We start from the raw sequence: 20,609 nt of genomic DNA, 5'->3' as shown, positions 1-20,609 counted from the left end.
CAATCAGTTTCACTTCACTGTATCTGAATCTGTTTAAGGAAAGATATGTTATATTAATTTAAAATCATTTTCACAATGATTTGAGTTTTAAATTATTATTTTTTTCCCTTTCATCCGATGCACTTATTCAACTATTTATAACAAAGGAAGCTGAAATGTGCTTTCAAGCACAAATAGAATTTCTGCGTTCTTGTCTTTGTCAGAATTTTGTGATCATTTATGTCTGTTTATTGTATTTTTTGGGGGGGAAACAGGTTTGACTATAGGAATATCAGTGATGCAGTGAAGTTTCTTCTGAGACTCTTGACTAAAGCAGCAGAGACTGAGACACAGACAGGAGAGCAGATGCTGAAACTGTTATCATCAGTCTGCACCTACACATCTTTTCCTTATCAAGAGACTAACAGAATTAAACAGAGTGATTTCCTGCTGGATCTTTGCTCACATGTGAAGAACTATGAGACTCAAACAGGCAGGAGTTTCCTTCCAGCATTACAATCAGTTTTCCAGTCACCTGATGTCTGGATCATAGATACCTCACAGAGAAAGACCTCCATCCTCCTGGAAGTGCTGAAACTCCAGACAGAGAAGAAACCAGTAGATCTGATAGGATGTTCAGAGGAAGAGAGTGAAGTGAAGAGTTTCCTTCAGTGTCTGTCCTACATCTCACAGCTGAGGTACCTGAACTTACATGCTTTTGATTGTTGATTTAACTCTCAGAGACCCAGGCATTGATATTCATGATATTTCTTTTTTTCATCATTAAACATGTTTTAGGAAGGCATTGATGAGAAAATGCATTTTATGTAGTTTTTTGGATTGGGTGTAATTTGGAAATACATTGCTCCTTTACTATATTGATTTTTAATACAGAAAGGGAAAGTTTTGGATTCATAACACAATTCAATGCACACATCATATAAAATATTACAATCAGTAAGGACAAATTCAGTACTTAAAAAGTTTATAAATTTGAATATTAAAACCAAGAACTATAAATAAATAAAAAACTGCAATAAAAATAAATAAAGTTGAACAAAATAAAAAGTAAAGAATCTGTCCACGGCTGTTGAACCAAATAGCGTATTTCTCCTTTTGTCACTTACATTCAGAAAGTACATTTTCCTCCATTAATTGTTTGGTTTTAGCAGTTTTTTTCCATTGTCATAATCAAAATAATAGAAATGCTCTTCTCTGAATATAACTGTAGGCAGTTATGTAATATTTTAATACAAATCATTGAGACTGTCCAAAGCCAGGTGCTGTAGTTCAAGGGTTAGAGAGGAGTCAGGAAGGCATGGCATGACAAGATGGATTCCGGTGCAAAAAAATAATAATTTATTGACAATCCAAGGGTAATCCGCAGAGATGGGACCAAGTCACACATGTGCAAGTCTCAAGTAAGTCTGAAGTCTTAACCTTCAAGTCTCAAGTAAGTCCCAAGTATTTTTTTCTTGGGCAAGTCAAGTCAAGTCAAGTCCTGTAGTAGGTCAAGTCAAGTCACCTTATTATTGTAATTTTACCTGCAGAATCTGATCTTAATAAAGTGAAAAGACAAGATATAAGTAGCCTAAAGGCCCGTACACACCGGGACGAATTTCGCGCGCGATATTCGCCGACATTTAACGCCTCGTGACTAATCAAAGGGCGCCAATGTGAGTGTGCACACCGACGCGAAAAACGCCACGCGTAAAAGCGTTTTTTTTTTTTTTAACGCCTCGGGTTCGTTTTTTTGGTTTGACGCGCCGCGTCAAAAACTATCCGACCAATGAGATTGGCGCTTTTGCTCACGTGTCTGGAGCTTCTGAAGTTACAGTAAAACACAACTTGGGGGCGCTCAAACACAAAACGGTCTTGCCGAGCACACATACGTAACAGCGAAGAAGATGTACGCCAAGTAGCGTCTACACTGCCCATAGACAGACACTGCCGGGAAGAAATAAGACGAGGAAGATGCAAGGCAAGATGAATGTAGAGCTGCTGGTCTCGTTGGTGTCAGAACATAAAGAACTATATGACAAACGCGCCAGCGACTACAAAAATCTTGATAAAAGAGAACTGTTATGGAGTGGTATTGCAGAGTATATACTGTTATGGAGTGGTATTGTATTTCTGTTTTACATTAAGCGCCATCTAATGTCAGGGAATGAATTTGCATGTTCACTCGGCTCATCGTCAGCGAAAATCGCTTGGGTGTGAACACAAAAAACGCGTTGAAAAACGCTGGCGAATAACGCGCGCCGATATTCGTCCCGGTGTGTATGGCCCTTAACTGTCAGTAAATTACAATAATTTGGATTTGCATTGTAAATACTCATGTTCAGTAAAATACATCATGGAATCAAACAAAATTGTAACTTCATAAAAAAAATTATTTTTCACTTCTGCCAACAGTGTTTGAAATGTTTTAAATTGTCAACATTGAGTCCATAAAACAAATAACAGCTTAACATCCAACAGACTCCTCTCTGAACACCTCCCTCTCTCTCTCTCTCAAACACAGTTTACGTACAACATTAAACTTTGTTACATTTCTCCTCTCTCTCTCTCACACACTCACTCTCACACACACTCTCTCTCTCTCTCTCTCTCTCTCACACACAGACACTCACTCACTCTCTCACACACACACTCACTCACTCACTCACTCATTCTCTATCTCTCTCTCTCTCTCTCTCTCTCTCTCTCTCACACACACACACACACACACGCGTTTTTTTTTTTACGTGGGCCTACAGAAACGCGTTTTTTTGACCGCCTGCTTATGGGGCGGGCAGCTAGCGGATCGTTAGGAAAGATTAAATGAATGTGATCATTTATATTTGGGCCTTTTTTGGGCCTGAAATCGCTGATAAAACCTTAATGGCTGCTTTAGCTATTATTACATTAGCTAACTACCAACTAACCAGATAACATTAACAAACTGACAAGCACTTACTGGGCAGAATGGCTGTTAATGTTGCATGTCTTGCAAAGCGCTGTTCGTTTTTTGCCATCTTGTGAATAATTCTTGAAGCCGAAAGCGATGACCCTCGGTACCCCTCCGGCTGACATGTTGATGTGATATCTGATCTAAGTGGGCGTGGTGTGCGTAAGGTACGAGAGGGCATGACTGATGATAGTGTCATGATCCAGTCACGACAACGCTATTCTCAGCCTGCGCTCCAGCTGGGTAATCAACTTTATTTTTTAAAATAATTTATATATTTTATATTCAAACTGAAAACATGATGTGATTAACACTCAAGTCATTCAAGTCATCGTGTCTCAAGTCAAGTCAAGTCCCGAGTCTTTAACTTCCAAGTCCGAGTCAAGTCTCAAGTATTTTATTTTTTGTCAAGTCAAGTCACAAGTCATAAAAATAGCGACTCGAGTCGACTCGAGTCCAAGTCACCAAGTCACAAGTCCCCATGTCTGGTAATCCGTGTAGAGTAGACTACAACTTGATAATATAAATAAATAAATAAATAAATAATAAAACAAATTACATGATCAGTGCTTATGAGGCAACATTGTGCTTTGCAGATTGAACACAAAGGAAAATAGCTGAAACAGCCCTCCATCTACAGTAGGACTCACATTCTACTGTGCTCTAGTAACAGAGCAAACCACCAACCCCCCTTAATCACAGGAACGATCTGGTTAAATAAGGAATCTTCCCGCCAAACGGAAATGGGAAAAACCATTGGCGCAGGGTCCCAGCTAGAAATGTTTTGTTCTAAAAACGTTCTGAGAACATTACCATGAAGTTCTAATAATGTTTTCAGCAGGTAGTTTTATTTTGGTTCCCAGAACGTTCTCCTAAAACTTACAAAGCAAAAACTCCAGTGATAAAAGTTAATGAGATAATTAAGTGATGAATTGAGTGATGATTGAGCATTATTGAAGACACCTGATGTTAACAAGCAGAATCACTGAAGGAGAAAATCACAATTTTAAGTCACCATTATGGAGAATAGTGTTTGTTTTAGTTGGGCTCTTGACCCTTACATTATTTACTTAAGATTTTGTTTGGCTGTTGTAAGGGTACTCTTACATGTTATAACTGCCAGATGAACAAAGAGAGAAAGTGATCAGATAATGTTGGTTATGTTTTGTCATAATCATCATTTGACCTGAATCACAAAACCCATTTAGAGTCTAATCTCTGACTTAGATTTATATTGTTGATTACAGCATCACTGTGATTCTAAAAAATGAGATCCAGAATTTTCAATATAATCCAAAGTATTTCTTAAAAGTTTTTTTAATAAAAAAAAAAAAAAAAAAAAATAGTTTAGGCACAAACAGACATCAAGATTGAGTGTATGAATCTCAACAATGGTGACAAATGAAATATTTAATTAGGTAAAGGAAATAAATAAGACAATCCAGATAATAATTTATTCATACTGCAATGCATGATGGGAGCCATGAATGAGTTTTGATTGGTGGCACCCAGAATGCACTGCAACATGCTTTATTATTGTCACCATTGTTGAGATTCACAGGCAGACTCTTGATGTCTGTGTGTCTAAATAAAACATTTTTTTTCAAAATCTTTTGAACAGAACTTTTAAGAAATATTTTTGATTCTATAGAAAATGCTACAAAATCGTATGCTATAAAATCACTGGGCTGCTGTAATCAACAAGGCAAACCTAACTGTCTAAACTTCAGACCTCTGTAAGTCGCTTTGAATAAAAGCATCTGCTTAATGACTAAATGTAAATGAGTTTAACGATTCAGGTCAATGGATGATTATGTCAAAACATAACCAACACCACCTGATCATTTTTTATCTTTGTTCATCTGACTGATATAACTCGGTTACAACAGCCTAACAAGATCTAAAGTTAATAGTTTAAGGGTTAAGAGCCCAACTAAAGCAAACACTGATCACCATAATGGTAACTTAAAATTAGATTTTCTCCTTTGGTGATTCTGCTTGTTAACATCAGGTGTCTTCAATAATACTTAATCATCACACAATTAATAACTTAATTATCTAATTAATTTTAACACTCTTCAGTGTTCGTTTAATACTCATATTTTAACACTTTAACCCTTTGAGTGTGGATCAAATAAATTCCCAGGAGAGTTAATTTAACACTGGAGTTTTTGCTGTGTAGGACAACATTCTCTAAAAACATCCTCAAAATGTTACAGTTAAAACGTTATATCTTAGTTTACATTTAACCTTATAGAAACATTATTTGAAATGAGAAAACATCCTTAAAAAATTCTTTGAACATTACATTCAAATGTTTTCTTTAAAACATTAACCAAACTTGTAGGGAATGTAAGCCAACGTTCTGAGAACGTTCCCTGCTAGCTGGGGTAGCCTTATTCTAATAATGCCCATTACATTAATGACATTAAAACAACAACCTCTTTTCTACAGCACAATAAATACAGTGAGTGCAGTTTTAAGCAAAGTAACTGTTAACATAATAAACATACATTAAACAGAACAAACATCACACTCCCCACATATGTTGCCCCCTAGTAGTGTTGTCACGGTACCAAAATTTCAGTATTCGGTACCGATACCAGTGAAAATCCACGGTTCTCAGTACCAATTTCGGTACCAAAGCTTAATTTAGATTAAATTTACATAATTATATTAAAGTGTATATCACAAAGATGGAAACTGTAGTATTAAAAACACTTTACAATAAGATTCCATTTGTTAGATAACATTAGATAAAATGACCTAACAAAAAAAACAATAGTTATATACTGTCGCAATTATTCTCCTTTAGGGGTTAATTTAAAAATACATTTTTAAAATCAAAAGTTAACATTATTTCTGTTAACATTATTTAATGCACAATGAATGAAGTGAACAAACATGACCAATCAAGTGTTTTGTATTAAAGGAGACATATCATGCTTTTAAATTGTTCCTTTTTACATATAAATCATACATTTGTAGTCTATATAAAGCGGAACTGCAATGCTTGGGTCTGAATTCCTCATTATTATAGATCCACAGGCCCCTTTTCTACCCCTTTTCTAATGTGCTTCTGAAAGCAACTCGTTTTGGTGCGGTCTCTTTAAATAATATTGAGACACTTCATACCCCGCCCCCTCTCCAGGTTGTAGCGGTGACACTCGGTTCAACTCCACCCCGTTTGGCCATTTTTGTAGTCTGGTAGCAGAGATAGGATTACCGGTATCTAGCGCACAGAAACTTTTATACACACGTTATTAACAAAATGTCAACAACGGAAGACTTGTCCAGCCAGCCTTACATGTTCGAGCCAGAGCCGGAGCGAGATGAAAATGAAGACGACGAACCTGCAGAACAACGTCTTCATATGGATGTATCGCAATGGTGTGTACTGTATTTACACATGAAACTTTGGTCTTCCGACCTTTTACCACCGTGTCGATTTATTTTGATTAATATGTCCGAGGGAGAGAGAGCAAGACAGCGTCTAGTTTGGAGACGGTGATGTCTTGTTTACACTTTCGCCTGGCTCTGAAGAGAGAGAGTGAGCGCGCGCGCGACCGGGTCTCTCTCTCTGCTCGTTCTTTCAGTTAAACATGCTCCTGTCACAAGCACGGCAGTTCATCTAAATTAGACGGTGTAATGAAGCGTGTGGGTTACTACATCCAACAACCGAACATTTTAACTTACCCTCTCGTAACTTCTGCATCCTTTAGCTTGGACTACAAAATTGCAGCGAGAAATAATAATGGCGGATTGCTCGAAGTGTTGGGCCGGAAGTCAATGTCCTTATTTGGCAGTTCCGCTGCAAATACTGTGACGTGATAGTTCAAAAAACGTCATAGATAACAGAAAAATCTGAACCGGTTGAAAAATATGACCAAAACAGAATATAAAGATATCAACGAAGCACCTGAAGAGAATAATTTCATCTTTTCTGTACTTCTAAACACTCCAAATATACAACAAAATGCATTTAAGGGCTAAAAAAGTGCATTTAGCATGATATGTCCCCTTTAAATAACATTCACAAACATATAAAAATATATTGTTCACTCAATGTGTTATGTTAGATAACGCATTAAGTGATGTTAATGAATGGTATCTTATTGTAGCATTACCAAACTATACAGGAGATAAAATATGTTTTATTTGACTTGACTATACTTTTATTTAATCCAAAACTGTATTCATATTTAACTTTAAAAGGGCTTTTTAAACCTGCTAAGAGTTATCCAGCCAAGAATGAGACTAGAACTGCTTTTCTGACGGACTGATATTAATGACGGCTTTTTATTTCTCATCTCCATAAATATATCTAGTAGTAAAGCTAATGCAAGGGCTAGAAATCAATTAATAGGCCTATGTCACACTTCCTCGTCGTCATGGAGAGCGCAGTTCGCACAAGCGTTTGTACTCCCGTGGCGTCTGTCGTTGCTATGCATCCATGAACGCACATGGAAAAGCGAGCGCGCCGCTTCTATTATGCGCGCGCTTGCCGCGCACCATTTGAAATAACGTATCTGCACGCGCAAAAACATCAGCACCACATCAGCAGCAGCACCGCCGATCGCCATCAGCGCTTTTATGAAGAGGACGCAACTGCACGCGCTTCGGGCATGCACGCGCATCAAGTACCGGGTTTGAGAAAACCTGGTACCGTGACGTTAAAAAAAAAATTAGTACCGACTTGGTACCGAAGTACCGGGTCTTTTGACAACACTACCCCCTAGTTATACAAAATGGTATGACCGCTGCTATTATAAGCACGTTCCGGGTTACACGCACTACCGGAACGAGCAGAGCACAGAAGAATCAACAGGAAAGCACAATACAATCCCACAGAACTGCATAATTTAAATGACCAATAAACAGTCTGTAAAAACCACTAGACTGCCTCCTTGTGATTATTACACTTCAAGTGCTAACCGTAACAGTCAAAGAAATGTAACTTATATGATGTTACTGAATGTAGTCCTTGTGGAGTTGCTAGCGTCAATAGCTAGTCAAGAGTGTACTTAGGATGATGTAATGACATGTAAACAAAGTGCTTGAACGATATACTAGGCAGACTAATTATAACAACATTTAACACTCACTAAGGCATACCGAAATGGCACTCTGATGATGATGTCATCACAAAGGTTCGTCATCACAGAGACATTAACAACTTTACATAGCATAGAAAATAGATGAAATTATTTAGAGTAGTTTATAATTGATAAATTGACTAGAGTCCATTGTTTTGCTGAGGTTAGAAAAATAGTCTCAAATGTAAGTTGATCATTTCAGGGCACATATTGTTGTTCAATATTTAAACACTTTAAGAATTAAGTAAAAAAGTGAGATGGTAAATACTTTTAAAATATATATTTAGGGGGAAATGTATTCATTATAAAGTGTTAATTACTCTGTCAGTATTTAATGACTAATTTGATGTTCTGTCTCAAGTGTTTACAACAATGTGAGCTGAAAACAGGAAACAAACACATTATTTTAATTTGTATTATTTAGTCACGTCATAGCTATAATAAGTTCAGTGATATCTCTATTTATTCACATTTCTCATTTCCATTTTGTTACAGATTCTCTAATCTGAATGAAAGTGTTCAAAACAGATTTCTTCCGAGACTCTTCAGTAAAGCAGCAGAGACTGAGACACAGACAGGAGAGCAGATGCTGAAACTGTTATCATCAGTCTTCACCTACACATCTTTACGTTATCAAGAGACTGACATAATTAAACAGAGTGATTTCCTGCTGGATCTTTACTCACATGTGAAGAACTATGAGACTCAAACAGGCAGGAGTTTCCTTCCAGCATTACAGTCAGTTTTCCAGTTACCTGATGTCTGGATCATAGATCTCTCACAGAGAAAGACCTCCGTCCTCCTGGAAGTGCTGAAACTCCAGACAGAGAAGAAACCAGTAGAGCTGAGAGGATGTTCAGAGGAAGAAGTGAAGAGTTTCCTTCAGTGTCTGTCCTACATCTCACAGCTGAGGTGAGAGAATCTACAACAACTTACAGTGTCAGTGTTCTCAGGTTGATATTATTCTTAGTTTGGTGACAGAATGTGTCAATGTTACGATCTGCTCCGAGACACAAAGGTTTAGATCCAAACGCAGCTTTATTGTATGGGGCAATCCAGAGGCGTAATCCAATGTACAGGCAAAGGTCATACACAGACAGGCAGTCAAAACAAAGAAACAAACAAAGAAACAAAACAGGCAGGGACCAGAGGCAAGAGAGTAATCCAGGGAACAGGGCAAGATATCCAAAACCAAGAGACAAGAAAACCAGGAGAATGCTCAGAAATGCAGTGTAACACTTAAACAAGACTTTGTGGTGAGTGAATGAATGAACATGGTATAAATAGACTGAGACTAACAGGATGGGATACAGGTGAATGCAATCAGTGAATGAGGTACAGGTGAATGTGATCAGTGATGAGTCCGGGCAGTGAGTTATGGGAAATGTAGTTTGTGAGTGATAATAGTCTTATGTGGAGTGCCCTCTGGTGGCTCTCAAGGGCACTCCAGCTGGTGACCGTTACATAGCCCCACCTTTAAGGAGCGAATTCCAGACGCTCCCAAAACTGTCCAGGAGGGTGGTGGAGCGGAGGCGGACCCGGGGGCGGGATGGAGGGCCAGGCCCGTAGAGCGGAAGAGGACCTGGAGACGCAGGCTGTGCAGGCGACCAGGGCGGAGCAGGCTGTGCAGGCGACCAGGGCGGAGCAGGCTGTGCAGGCGACCAGGGCACAGGAACCGGCATCGGCTCAGGAACAGGAACAGACACCGGCTCAGGAACAGGAACAGACACCGTGTCGGCGACCATCTCTGCTGAGGACTCAGGCGACGTGGCGGTGGTCATTTCGTCTGGAGACACTGGCTCGGCGGCGGCCATCTTGTCCGAAGACACTGGCTCGGCGGAGACCATCTTGTCCTGAGACACTGGCTCGGCGGCGGCCATCTTGTACGGAGACACTGGCTCGGCGGCGGCCATCTTGTACGGAGACACTGGCTCGGCGGCGGCCATCTTGTACGGAGACACTGGCTCGGCGGCGGCCATCTTGTACGGAGACACTGGCGTGGAGTCGGCCATCTTGTCCGAAGACACAGGCGTGGAGTCGGCCATCTTGTCCGAAGACACAGGCGTGGAGTCGGCCATCTTGTCCGAAGACACAGGCGCAGAAAGAGGAAGAGGAACAGATTCAGGCTCAGTATCAGGATCAGATTCAGGCTCAGGAACAGATTCAGTCTCGGCGGGACGAGACTCTTGACGGGCGGACGTGACGTGAGGCTCAGTCTCTGGATCGGCTGACGTGACGTGAAGCTCAGTCTCTGGATCGGCAGAAGTGACGTGAAGCTCAGTCTCTGGATCGGCAGAAGTGACGTAAACAGTCTCTGGATCAGGATCAGCGCGCTCTGAGCTTGACGGGACCAGCGGCGGCAAGGGCTTTGAGCTGGGCAGGACCAGCGGCGAAGAAGGCTGAGCGCTGGGCAGGACTAGTGGCGAAGAAGGCTGAGCGCTGGGCAGGACCAGCGGCGAAGAGGACTCTGAGCTGGCTAGGACCAGCGGCGAAGACGACTCTGAACTGGACGGAACCAGCGGTGAAGGCTTGGTGCTGGACGGAACCAGCGGCGAAGAAGACTGAGCGCTGGACGGGACCAGCGGTGAAGAGGGCTCAGTGCTGGATGGGACCAGCGGTGAAGACTTTGTGCTGGCGGGCATGACGCTTGCTGTCACAGACGCGGCGGGCATGACGCTCTCAGTCTCAGGGGCGGCGGGCACGACGCATACTGCTTTGGTCTCAGCAGATTTGGCGTGAAGTGCGGGCTCGGCTGGACTGGCGTGAAGTGCAGGCTCGGCTGGACTGGCGTGCCACGGAAGGAAGCTCTCCAGACATCTGGAGAGTGCCTCTCTCCAATCCAGACCAGAGAGATCGGGGAGCGCTCTCGGGTCGACCTCCTGAGCCCCCAGCCGGTAACACAACTTAATTGCCTCGTCACCCAGAGAGCAAGAGGCAGCGAGAGGAACAAACCCCCAGGTGTACTGGAACAGATCGAGGCTATCCAGGGCCAAGGCCGCGATCTGTCCAGCGAACTCCCGGCTCATGCTGGGAAGATCAGGCGAGATCCGTACTGCTGGATTCCTGGTTATTCCCCAAACCAATAAATTAGGCTATCCTTTAGCTCACTTTAAAACAAAGCAAAATAGGAATCACAAGGAATCTTTTGACGTTGTAATCACCTCCCCGCACTCGCGTTCTCCTTTGTCATCACTACCTTTTACAATACATTTATATTTTTTCCCCTTCTTCACGGTAATATTTCGGAAACGATCTGAAGAGAAAACGCGAAAGTAATAACTTTTATTCTGCGTTTAGACGACCGTTATGGGGGGGGGGGGGGGGGGGAATCTGCGTGCATATGGTGACGCAAAAGTGTGTGAAATTCAATGTAGTATGCACTCAGCGGCAAGGTGGCAATGTGAAGCACTGATCGGTGCCTTCACTGTCTAGCAGACTTTTGCTTTTACCGTTTAGATGGAAACGCGACGGTGGAGCGTTTTTAAGATTTCCACTCTGGAGGGTGGTTTCACTTTTTTTGCGTTTTAAAGCCCCAAAAACGCTGTCGCCGTCTAAACGAAAGGCACATCTGATAAAATATTTTTACGTTTTCACCCGCGAGCGTTCTCGTGTAAACAGGCAGGGCCTTATAAAATCATCCATCATTTAATGGAGTTGCACAGGTAGAAATCGCGAGGGGGTCGGTAAAAATATAATTAAAAGCATGTGTAAAATTAATTACATGATATATACTTTATATAAATGTTTGTGAAGGTACTAGTAAAACAATACAAATGCAAAATATGATTAGAAACATTTTGAGTCCCCCTCCGTTGCCTCACAGTGGTTTGGTCCTGAGCGATAGTGGAGCGTTTTTGGAGCGAGAGAAAATCACAACGCTCCGACATTAAAAAAATCCGTTCCTCGCTCCTGGCAAAATCACGCAACTCCGCTCCTCGCTCCGCTCCCACTCCGCACCGCTCACATACTCTGGTTACAAACGTGAAATACTAGAGACAGATGACAGCTCCTTCATAATTGCTCTCTTGTATTTAAACGCGCTCACACCATTGATGCATTGCTACACAATCATGGAAAACTTGGACATTTTAATTGGTCATTTTAAAATTGTGATTTAGCCCATGAAAAATCTAGAAAAAAAAAGAAAAAAAAAATGTAAATATGTAACTATTCTAGTAAAATATGGAATTTACATAAATGTACATAATTTACAAACTGAAAACATTTACTGACGCTCCAGAAGGAAACACAATGCATTAAAATGCAGCGGTGTGTAAATATTTACACAGGATGATTGGGGGTAAATTGTTCTTATTTTGTCATCTGGAAATATGTAAGTATTTATGCAGCTTCTGCAGGGCAGCACTAAAAAATAAGATCTTAAAATAAAATAAAGATGATCCAATCCTCCTTTTCAAACCCACCGGCTCTTAATGTGTTGTGTTGCCTTGAGCATCAGTGAATGTTTGCAGCTTTTTGATCATTCAGGAAACAACACATATGAACTGGATCTATTGTGTAAATTCAGTTATTATTATGTCTTGTGGTCTATATGTAAACAATATCATGTGACTGGAACTGTACATATATTTAAAGTTCCTCTAAAATTACTGTTCATGCAATAAACAATACTAAGTAGTTTATTTTTCATAGAAAGTATTAAAAAGACAAAGAAGGTATTCAAAAAACTGCAAAAAATGCATTTTATCTAGTATTTAATACAATTGCATTAGAAATCAAAGTAAATCATTCTGAATTTGCAAAAAAAGAAAAGAAAAACAAAACAATGAATCATAAATTGAATCAAGTGTGACCAACAAACATTACATACGTTTTTGAAATTCCCCCCAAGTCACGCAATCCTAGAACGGGGCCTGTGCGAGACACGAGCGCAGCGGTCAAACACGTCCGTCTAGCGCATGATTACATTGAAAAACAATGGACAAGTAACGCAGTGAATGGAGAAACACGTTCTGTGTGAACTGGCCCTAAGAGCCTTTAGATTTTTTGCACATGAAATACAATGCATTGTTAATTTCTTTTTCCAATTGTAATGAGTCATATGTCATTTTAATCAAGTATGTATTGTATTTTTCAGCTGTTCTGAGCGGTGTTTGTTAACTTTAGTTAAAGTGGTTCAGCTCAGAGAGAATCCAGAGCTGGTGACTTCACTGTTGGAGGTTCTCGGCTCCTCCGTCAGTCTGGAAGGAAGTTTACCCAGTAAATCCTGCAGGTCTGTGGGAAGAGTCTTACGTTTCTCTTCTGACAGACTCAGCCTCACTCTAAAACCCGAAGCCATCTCTCTAAGAGGAACAAGGCTTCTCTTCAGACACATCACACACATACACACACTCAGGTACAGACAGGATTATTAATAATCATTTCAGATGTTGATCTTGATTGATTTCCCTGCTAATATTTACAATGCGTACTGTTTTGTTCAGGCTGAGTGGTTATATGGTGCTGAGAATAGTGCAGGTGTTGAGGTCAATGAGGGTTCAAACTCCTGTCACTGTTAATGAACTCACACTTGATCTGAATGGTAAACGGCTGTCAGAGAGGAAGTGGTCCAGAGTCCTGAGCAGTTTGGCCATCTTTCTGAGACTCTGGACTGTCCAGTGTTTGAACCTGACTGAATACAAGATGGCGTCTGTTTCTCCATCTGTCCTACTGTGTCACCAGGGCCCAGTGATGCTCAGGTATTAGACTATAAGACACATTTCAGCAGTGTTTGACCTTATATTTATCATGGCATAGAAATAAAACATTAAGCTCTGTGTGTGTAGACCATCTAAAGAAAGTCTCCAGAAGCTGGTTGAATGTGTGTATGAAGCTCAGGAAGAGGAACTGACTCAGCACTTCCTGCAGAAAGTGGACGGAGATCTGACTTCCTGTTCCTTGAGCTGGGAAGAGCTTCACTATTTCCTGCAGCACAGAATTCAACAAATCACTGTGAACTTCAGAAAGAGCAACATTCAGTGCAACATCCGAGAAATCCTGCCGTTTCTGAACAGGATTCAGTTTAAACGGTAAGCTATTCAATAAATTATTTCTATCTCAAAAACACTTTAGAAATGATATAAAACCTCTAAATGAATGGCAAGATTTAAAGGTTTTAATGTTCACATAAAATCTGGAACTGAATAAGAAATGATACGAAGGATCAATCTTTAATCATGATGATTTGTGTGTGTGTACAGGATGAGCTCTGTCTTCATGCTGTCTGTAATCACAGAGATCTATGAGAGCGGCTCTGTTGAGTGTGTGGCCAGTCTGTTGAGTTCAGTGAAGAACTACATCACCCTGCAGAGCAGAGATCTGGACTCTGTCCACTGTGCGGCGCTGCGCTTCACACTGCAGCACTGCACTGCAGTTTCACTCGACCTGCTGTGGACCTCCATACCAGAGGAGGAGCTGGAGAGCATTGTGCCTCTCTTCAGACACGTCTCCCACATCAGGTCTCGCTGCTTTTCTCTGGAGAGGCTTCTCAATGCAAAGGCTACGTTCCTCCTTTACCAGTCCTTCTGGAGCATTAAACACTGGAGTCTAGTGTTGTATTAAAAATCTTTAAATCTTCTGACTTAATGTAGTGCTAAATGGCAATAATCTGCGGTCTTAAAGGCTGCTCTCCAAAGATCCTACAAATGGAAACAGCCGTCGACAGTGTTGATGACGTGAAAGTCGAGATATGCAGCCTTTCATTTGAGAAACTCCTGATTTCTCTCTTCTCCTCTTTCTCTCGGCCTGTTTCTTACATTCAACAGATCTGTGTGATATAAAAGCCTTGTGGATCAAAGCTTGCGTTATTTTGCAACTAGTTAAAGACAAATTATTTTGTTAGTTGTATTTTATAGGGGGAAAAAACTGTGTGTATGTTGATGATGCTCGTGTGTGTGTTCAGTGTTGATGATGATGTGTGTGTGTGTCTGTGTGTGTGTATGTTGATGATGTGCGTGTTCAGTGTTGATGATGTGTGTGTCTGTGTGTTCAGTGTTGATTGTGTGTGTGTGTGTGTTCAGGGTTGACAGGCTGCTGTTACTGAAGATGCTTCGCTGCTGCAGTGTGTGTGTGTGTGTGTGTGTGTGTGTGTGTGTGTGTGTGTGTGTGTGTGTGTGTTCAGGGTTGACAGGCTGCTGTTACTGAAGATGCTTCGCTGCTGCAGTGTTGATGATGTGTGTGTGTGTGTGTGTGTGTGTGTGTGTGTGTGTTCAGGGTTGACAGGCTGCTGTTACTGAAGATGCTTCGCTGCTGCAGTGTTGATGTGTGTGTGTGTGTGTGTGTGTGTGTGTGTGTGTGTGTGTGTGTGTGTGTGTGTGTGTGTGTGTGTGTGTGTGTGTTCAGGGTTGACAGGCTGCTGTTACTGAAGATGCTTCGCTGCTGCAGTGTTGATGATGTGTGTGTGTGTGTGTGTGTGTGTGTGTGTGTGTGTGTGTGTGTGTGTGTGTTCAGGGTTGACAGGCTGCTGTTACTGAAGATGCTTCGCTGCTGCAGTGTTGATGTGTGTGTGTGTGTGTGTGTGTGTGTGTGTGTGTGTGTGTGTGTTCAGGGTTGACAGGCTGCTGTTACTGAAGATACTTCGCTGCTTGCAGTGTTGATGATGTGTGTGTGTGTGTGTGTGTGTGTGTGTGTGTGTGTGTGTGTGTGTGTGTGTGTGTGTGTGTGTGTGTGTGTGTGTGTGTGTGTGTGTGTGTGTGTGTGTGTGTGTGTGTGTGTGTGTTCAGGGTTGACAGGCTGCTGTTACTGAAGATGCTTCGCTGCTGCAGTGTTGATGATGATGTGTGTGTGTGTGTGTGTTCAGGGTTGACAGGCTGCTGTTACTGAAGATGCTTCGCTGCTGTAGTGTTGATGATGTGTGTGTGTGTGTGTGTGTGTGTGTGTTCAGGGTTGACAGGCTGCTGTTACTGAAGATGCTTCGCTGCTGCAGTGTCTCTGATGTCCAGCAGGAGTTTTCCTCAGTTCTGCTCTCCGTCCTGCAACACAAGCTGGACTTCTCCTGTCGTTCTGCTCTGGATCTGACAGCAAACACACACTCTGAGACTCTACATCTGACCACTGAGGACTGCCGTGTGATGACCACAGTCATTCAGAGAGCTCAAACACACACACAGCTGATTCTACAGGACTGTGAGATTAACACAGCTGGAATGGACCAGCTGTTCCCAGTGTTACATGCTGTGAAACTCTGGTGAGGAACATCAACAGATTACATTCATACACAAACAGACAGAAATCTAATATAAATATGTATGTAAATCATCTCTTTCTCTGTGTGTTTCAGCTGTGATAAATCTCTGCTGCTTCAGTTTCTGGCTCATGTGAGTCCTGAGGAAGCGGAGTCTCTCTCTCGAGCTCTGGGTGACGAGGTGGACCTCAGTCAGACTCCTCTGGAGCCGCAGGTCTGTCGAGGTCTGGCGCTGATTCTGGAATATTCTGAAGGACTGACTGAACTGGATCTGAGTCAGTGCCGTCTCACTGATCCCAGCCTGGATCTGCTGCTCCCAAACCTCCACAAAGCACAAAACATTGAGTGAGTGACTGAGACACAAAGAAGTATAATCTGTAGTATTTTTGCATTTTGTCTGATTTGTTTGTTTGATCTGCAGTTTTAGTGGCAATAGCATCAGTGACACTGGGGCTCAGAGAATCTACAGTATCGTCTGCCGCAACAGTGACATAAAGACAGTAAGGTGTGTGTCTGAACGTCACAGAATCACATTCCCTTCTCAAGTTATTTGAGCTGAAGTCTTACAGTAGCAACAAACATGAGGCTCAGAAATAAAACTGCGATCTCTGAGTTGAAGTGTTTTCTCTTTTATTCAAAGCCATTTTGTTACTGTTTTTCCTTTGCTATCTACTACAATTTATCATCCATTAAAAAAGAAATGTAAACATTGGCACAATTTATATGTCTATAAATCTGATTTCTGTTCATGATGGTGTGTTTGTTTCAGCTGCTGTTTCTAATATCAGTGTGTGTTCGTATCTGTAGGCTCTTTAACAACAGGATTGAATCCAGAAAGCTCTTCCTCACAGACCCACGATTTGAGATCTGGTGATGATAATAAACTCTCTCTGGAATCAACAAGCGAAACAACCAAAGCAGATCTAGAGAGATCTAGAGGCTCGTGAAAAGGTAAAAGGTGTGAACACTTTTGAAGAATCAGCCCATCAGAGTCCCAGAGATGAATCTAGCAGCAGATTTTTGACCATATTCATGTTTCATCATCATCATCATCATCTTCAGTCATAATCTATTGCATTAACTGTTTTGTAAAATGACCAAATCCATCTGTAAACTTTCTTTCCTCTTCTCCATTCTTTTATATTATTTTTGTCATGCAGGGTTATAGTTTTGAATTTAGTTTTTATGTTATTTTCAATTTAGTTTAGATTTCACTGTAATTTAGTTTTAGTGTAGTTAATACTTTCATAGTAGTCATTCATAGTGTCATTTTTCTCAGGGACAGTTTATTTAGTTTTTATTCTAGTTTTAGTATTTATTATTGATATATTTTAGTATTTATATTAGTTTTTATTTTTAGCATTTGTAGTCTTCTAAAGTAAATAATATGCTAACTGGAATCGTTTAAAATAAAAACAGGGTTAAATATTTCAGCGAAGTCTTTCAATTCAGTGTTTTTGCTATTGAGGCTTTTTCATGTTTAATTCAGGCGAGTTGTAAAGGTTTCAAGTTTGATATGTTATGTATCAAAACCGAAAAATTAATTGGTGGTCTATTTTAGTACGTTTTGGAGTCATGAAAATCTATGTTAGTTTAATCTTCATTTTTAATGAAAATGTTTTCTTTTAGTTTTCTTTACTGATAATATGGATGTCTGGTCCTTTTTCCCCTTTTTTCAACCAATTATCGAAGACAGCCAAAGCATGCATGCAGCTTTCAGTCCTTTAGAGAGAGATTATTTAATCTCTGTATTTAAAATGTTTTCCCAGATGTTTATGCTTCATTGGATATGGGCCTTGCATTGCATTTATGACCCGTTTTCACGAATGGCAACAGTTTAGATGTAAACCGTTTTAAGGTGATGTGTGTAACATGCACAACTTGTTTGAGCATCTTAAAAAACCCGACACGGCAACACTGACAAACCATAATGTGGTTAAGCTTTTATTCTGAAAAAGACGTTGACGTGCTTCACTGCTGTTGGAATATTTGTGTATGTGTGTTATCAGCATAATCTGAATATATGATGGATGGATGATAGATTTTATTTTTGCAGATTTGCATTTTTGATTTAATTTTTAACTGTTTGTAGATGATTATTTTTAGTAATTTGTGAATCCTAAAGATGCTTTTGATATATTTAATTTTCGATTTCAATGTATTTCCAGTAGAGGGCAGCAATGATTTGTTAAAGTGAAAGTGAAAGGAAAGTGAAGTGAGGCAAAGGCCCAGTTTGGTAACCCAAGCTCAGAATCTGTCCTCTGTACATCCAAGTTAGGTCACACACATTAGGAGCAGTCAGTAGTGAAAACACACAAACACACACACAAACCCCCGGTTAGGTGCCCGCGCTCAAGGGCATCTCAGTCGTTTCTTTGATAATCGAACCCGCAACTGTTGTGTTACAAGTCTGACTCTCTAACCATTAGTCCACGACTGCCCTCTCATTAATAATGAAAACATCCAAACTGAAGGACATACACTAATGTATTTACTCCATTGATTACCTGATCTTCTCCTCTTCATCATGAAGAAGAGTAGAAACCGTTTGACTGCCTGAACTCTAGTGTTTACTGCAGACAGAATACAAGAGAGACGTTTTACTCAGGAAAACACACTCACCTCATTCCTCTGACTGAAATGATTGGTCAGTTAGGCGAGTAAAACTTGATTTCGTTTTTATATCTTTTATATATAATGTATTACAAATGTTAACAGGACGTTTACAAGGTGTCATACTGTTACTTGACTGGTTTTCAGATGTATTTTTGATAAATTTTGCATTCAATCCTGTGTTGTATTCATAGCTTTAATAAACTGTTACTGATTAAAATTAAATCTGACATTTTCCGTATTCGTGTCATATCCAGCATACATTCATTTTGAAACATAATATTGTGCTGGACTTTAATAAAAGTTTTTTTCTGAATTTAAAGCTACTGAACTTAGTTTTTTAAACATATTCATCTGATTTTAGCAGTTCTTTTGAACAATATTCTAAGTTAGAGAAACAGAGGACGATCTGATCGAGATGCACATTAGGAGAGACGATAAGGGCACTTGTGTTTTCCTCTTCAGAGTTTATGATCATCGCTGTTGCCATGGCAATTCCGTTTCTATAGACTTGCTGGAACAACGGCTCCAATCACTGAAACAATCTCAGTGTTTTTCAGTTGATGTTGAATGTGTCTGTATGAGGGAATCTCAGTAGGACGACTGAGAGCTTACAGAACATAAAACATCTCAACATCTTTGAGAAAGAGATGAGCAGCTGTTGAAGTGTCTTCCATTCGTGTTCACTAATATATTACAGTTATATTACCCCCAGACCCCCCAGTTTTCCTAATATCTGCCTAGGAAATCGCCTAGTGTTAATCTGCATCACTATTTGTACTTGTTGTGAATACGCAGGCCACAAGAAGTAATTAGGTGGGTTTTTTTACTTTTTTATATCACTTTTACTCAGGACATGCTAGCTGGCAACAAAGGATTCCATTCATTGTGCTAAGCTAAGCTAGCGCCGACCCTGTCAAACTAAAACAATGCATGCACTGAGACAAAAATGCATTTGCCCACCTATCTAAATGTAGGAAAGAAAGTGAATAAGCCCTATTTCAAAAAACGGTGGAGTGTTCCTTTAAAGTTAAAGTAAAGCCATTAGGTTAAAGTTCAATCTGAAGAAGGGCTTGCATTAAGGTTAAATGAAAGTGGCTTTTTTACAATCAGTTTTTAAATAAGTCGGAAATAAACAGCAAACCCTTAGGCTTGTAGTTTTGATTTCATATGTAAGAAATATGCCTATAAAATGCTGAAAATATTGAATTAAATTGACAGTCACAAACCAAAATGTTTAATAGTCTATGGAGTGTCAAGAAATTACAATGAAGTAAGAACATAAAATATCATGGTGTGGCAACAATAAATATGAAAATGCCATTGCTGTATAAGCACCTACAAGCTGGAAAAAAAAAGAATACACAGAATAATGAGGAATTTAATTATTTTATCGAAAATCTTCTGCAAATAAACAAAACATTGTCAGATCAGTTCGACCCCCTTTCGGCATCTAAATGGTTTTGAAAAAAGTAAAGCTTGTTATAAATGGACATTTCTGACTTACAAAATGAGACTCAAGAAATTTGTCATACAAAAGCCAAAAGTATTCACCTTGTATTTTTTTCACATATATATTTTATACCCAGCAGGCACAGTACGTCACTGTGACGTCAGGAAGACATTGGACTCCAACTAATCCATCGTCAGTCAGACGTCATATTTTGGTTGAAAATGAAAGTCAGGTTGACGTCTAAACCCAACGTTTGTTTGGCGTCAAGCTCCAACGTCAGACAGATGTTGAATTTTGGTTGGAATAAGCACCGCAAAAAAATGTGACTTCATGGCA

General features: G+C 40.3%; 2 protein-coding genes across 9 annotated transcripts in view; one reads left to right on the top strand and one right to left on the bottom strand.

Moving 5' to 3' along the window:
- The window catches only part of LOC309497802 (uncharacterized protein), a 53,301-nt gene extending 34,256 nt beyond the window's left edge, over positions 1-19,045 (top strand). For 4 of the 8 annotated variants that reach the window (XM_082168100.1, XM_082168096.1, XM_082168103.1 and 1 more), the window contains 10 exons: positions 255-677; positions 8,521-8,937; positions 13,124-13,381; positions 13,470-13,724; positions 13,812-14,054; positions 14,226-14,483; positions 15,908-16,210; positions 16,304-16,552; positions 16,629-16,712; positions 17,015-19,045. In XM_082168100.1, coding sequence (XP_082024226.1) covers positions 255-677; positions 8,521-8,937; positions 13,124-13,381; positions 13,470-13,724; positions 13,812-14,054; positions 14,226-14,483; positions 15,908-16,210; positions 16,304-16,552; positions 16,629-16,712; positions 17,015-17,081 — 2,557 coding nt within the window. In that variant the 3' untranslated portion in view covers positions 17,082-19,045. Of the gene's footprint in view, positions 1-254; positions 678-8,520; positions 8,938-13,123; positions 13,382-13,469; positions 13,725-13,811; positions 14,055-14,225; positions 14,484-15,044; positions 15,447-15,907; positions 16,211-16,303; positions 16,553-16,628; positions 16,713-17,014 lie in introns of those variants that run through there. The other 4 variants (XM_082168099.1, XM_082168098.1, XM_082168102.1 and 1 more) reach the window with 4 other exon arrangements.
- LOC309500030 (uncharacterized protein) lies at positions 9,001-13,117 on the bottom strand. The gene is made up of 2 exons (XM_082171570.1): positions 10,335-13,117; positions 9,001-10,301 (listed from the first exon to the last, which is right to left on the bottom strand). Exons 1-2 carry the CDS (start codon positions 11,049-11,051, stop codon positions 9,486-9,488), a joined length of 1,533 nt encoding a protein of 510 aa, XP_082027696.1. The 5' UTR covers positions 11,052-13,117; the 3' UTR covers positions 9,001-9,485.
- Positions 19,046-20,609: the final 1,564 nt, after the last annotated feature.

Source organism: Leuciscus leuciscus (assembly GCF_965113295.1).
Source record: "Leuciscus leuciscus genome assembly, chromosome: 1".
NCBI classification, from domain to species: Eukaryota; Metazoa; Chordata; class Actinopteri; order Cypriniformes; family Leuciscidae; genus Leuciscus; species Leuciscus leuciscus.
This window is presented reverse-complemented; position numbering and strand designations above follow the sequence as displayed.

Excerpts from the sequence above, each read along its gene's own strand:
- LOC309500030 (XM_082171570.1), bottom strand. The coding sequence starts at position 11,051 with ATGAGCCGGGAGTTCGCTGGACAGATCGCGGCCTTGGCCCTGGATAGC. Across the intron at positions 10,302-10,334 it reads CTGATCCTGATCCAGAGACT|CTTCACGTCACTTCTGCCGA; the intron begins GTTTACGTCACT and ends CCAGAGACTGAG.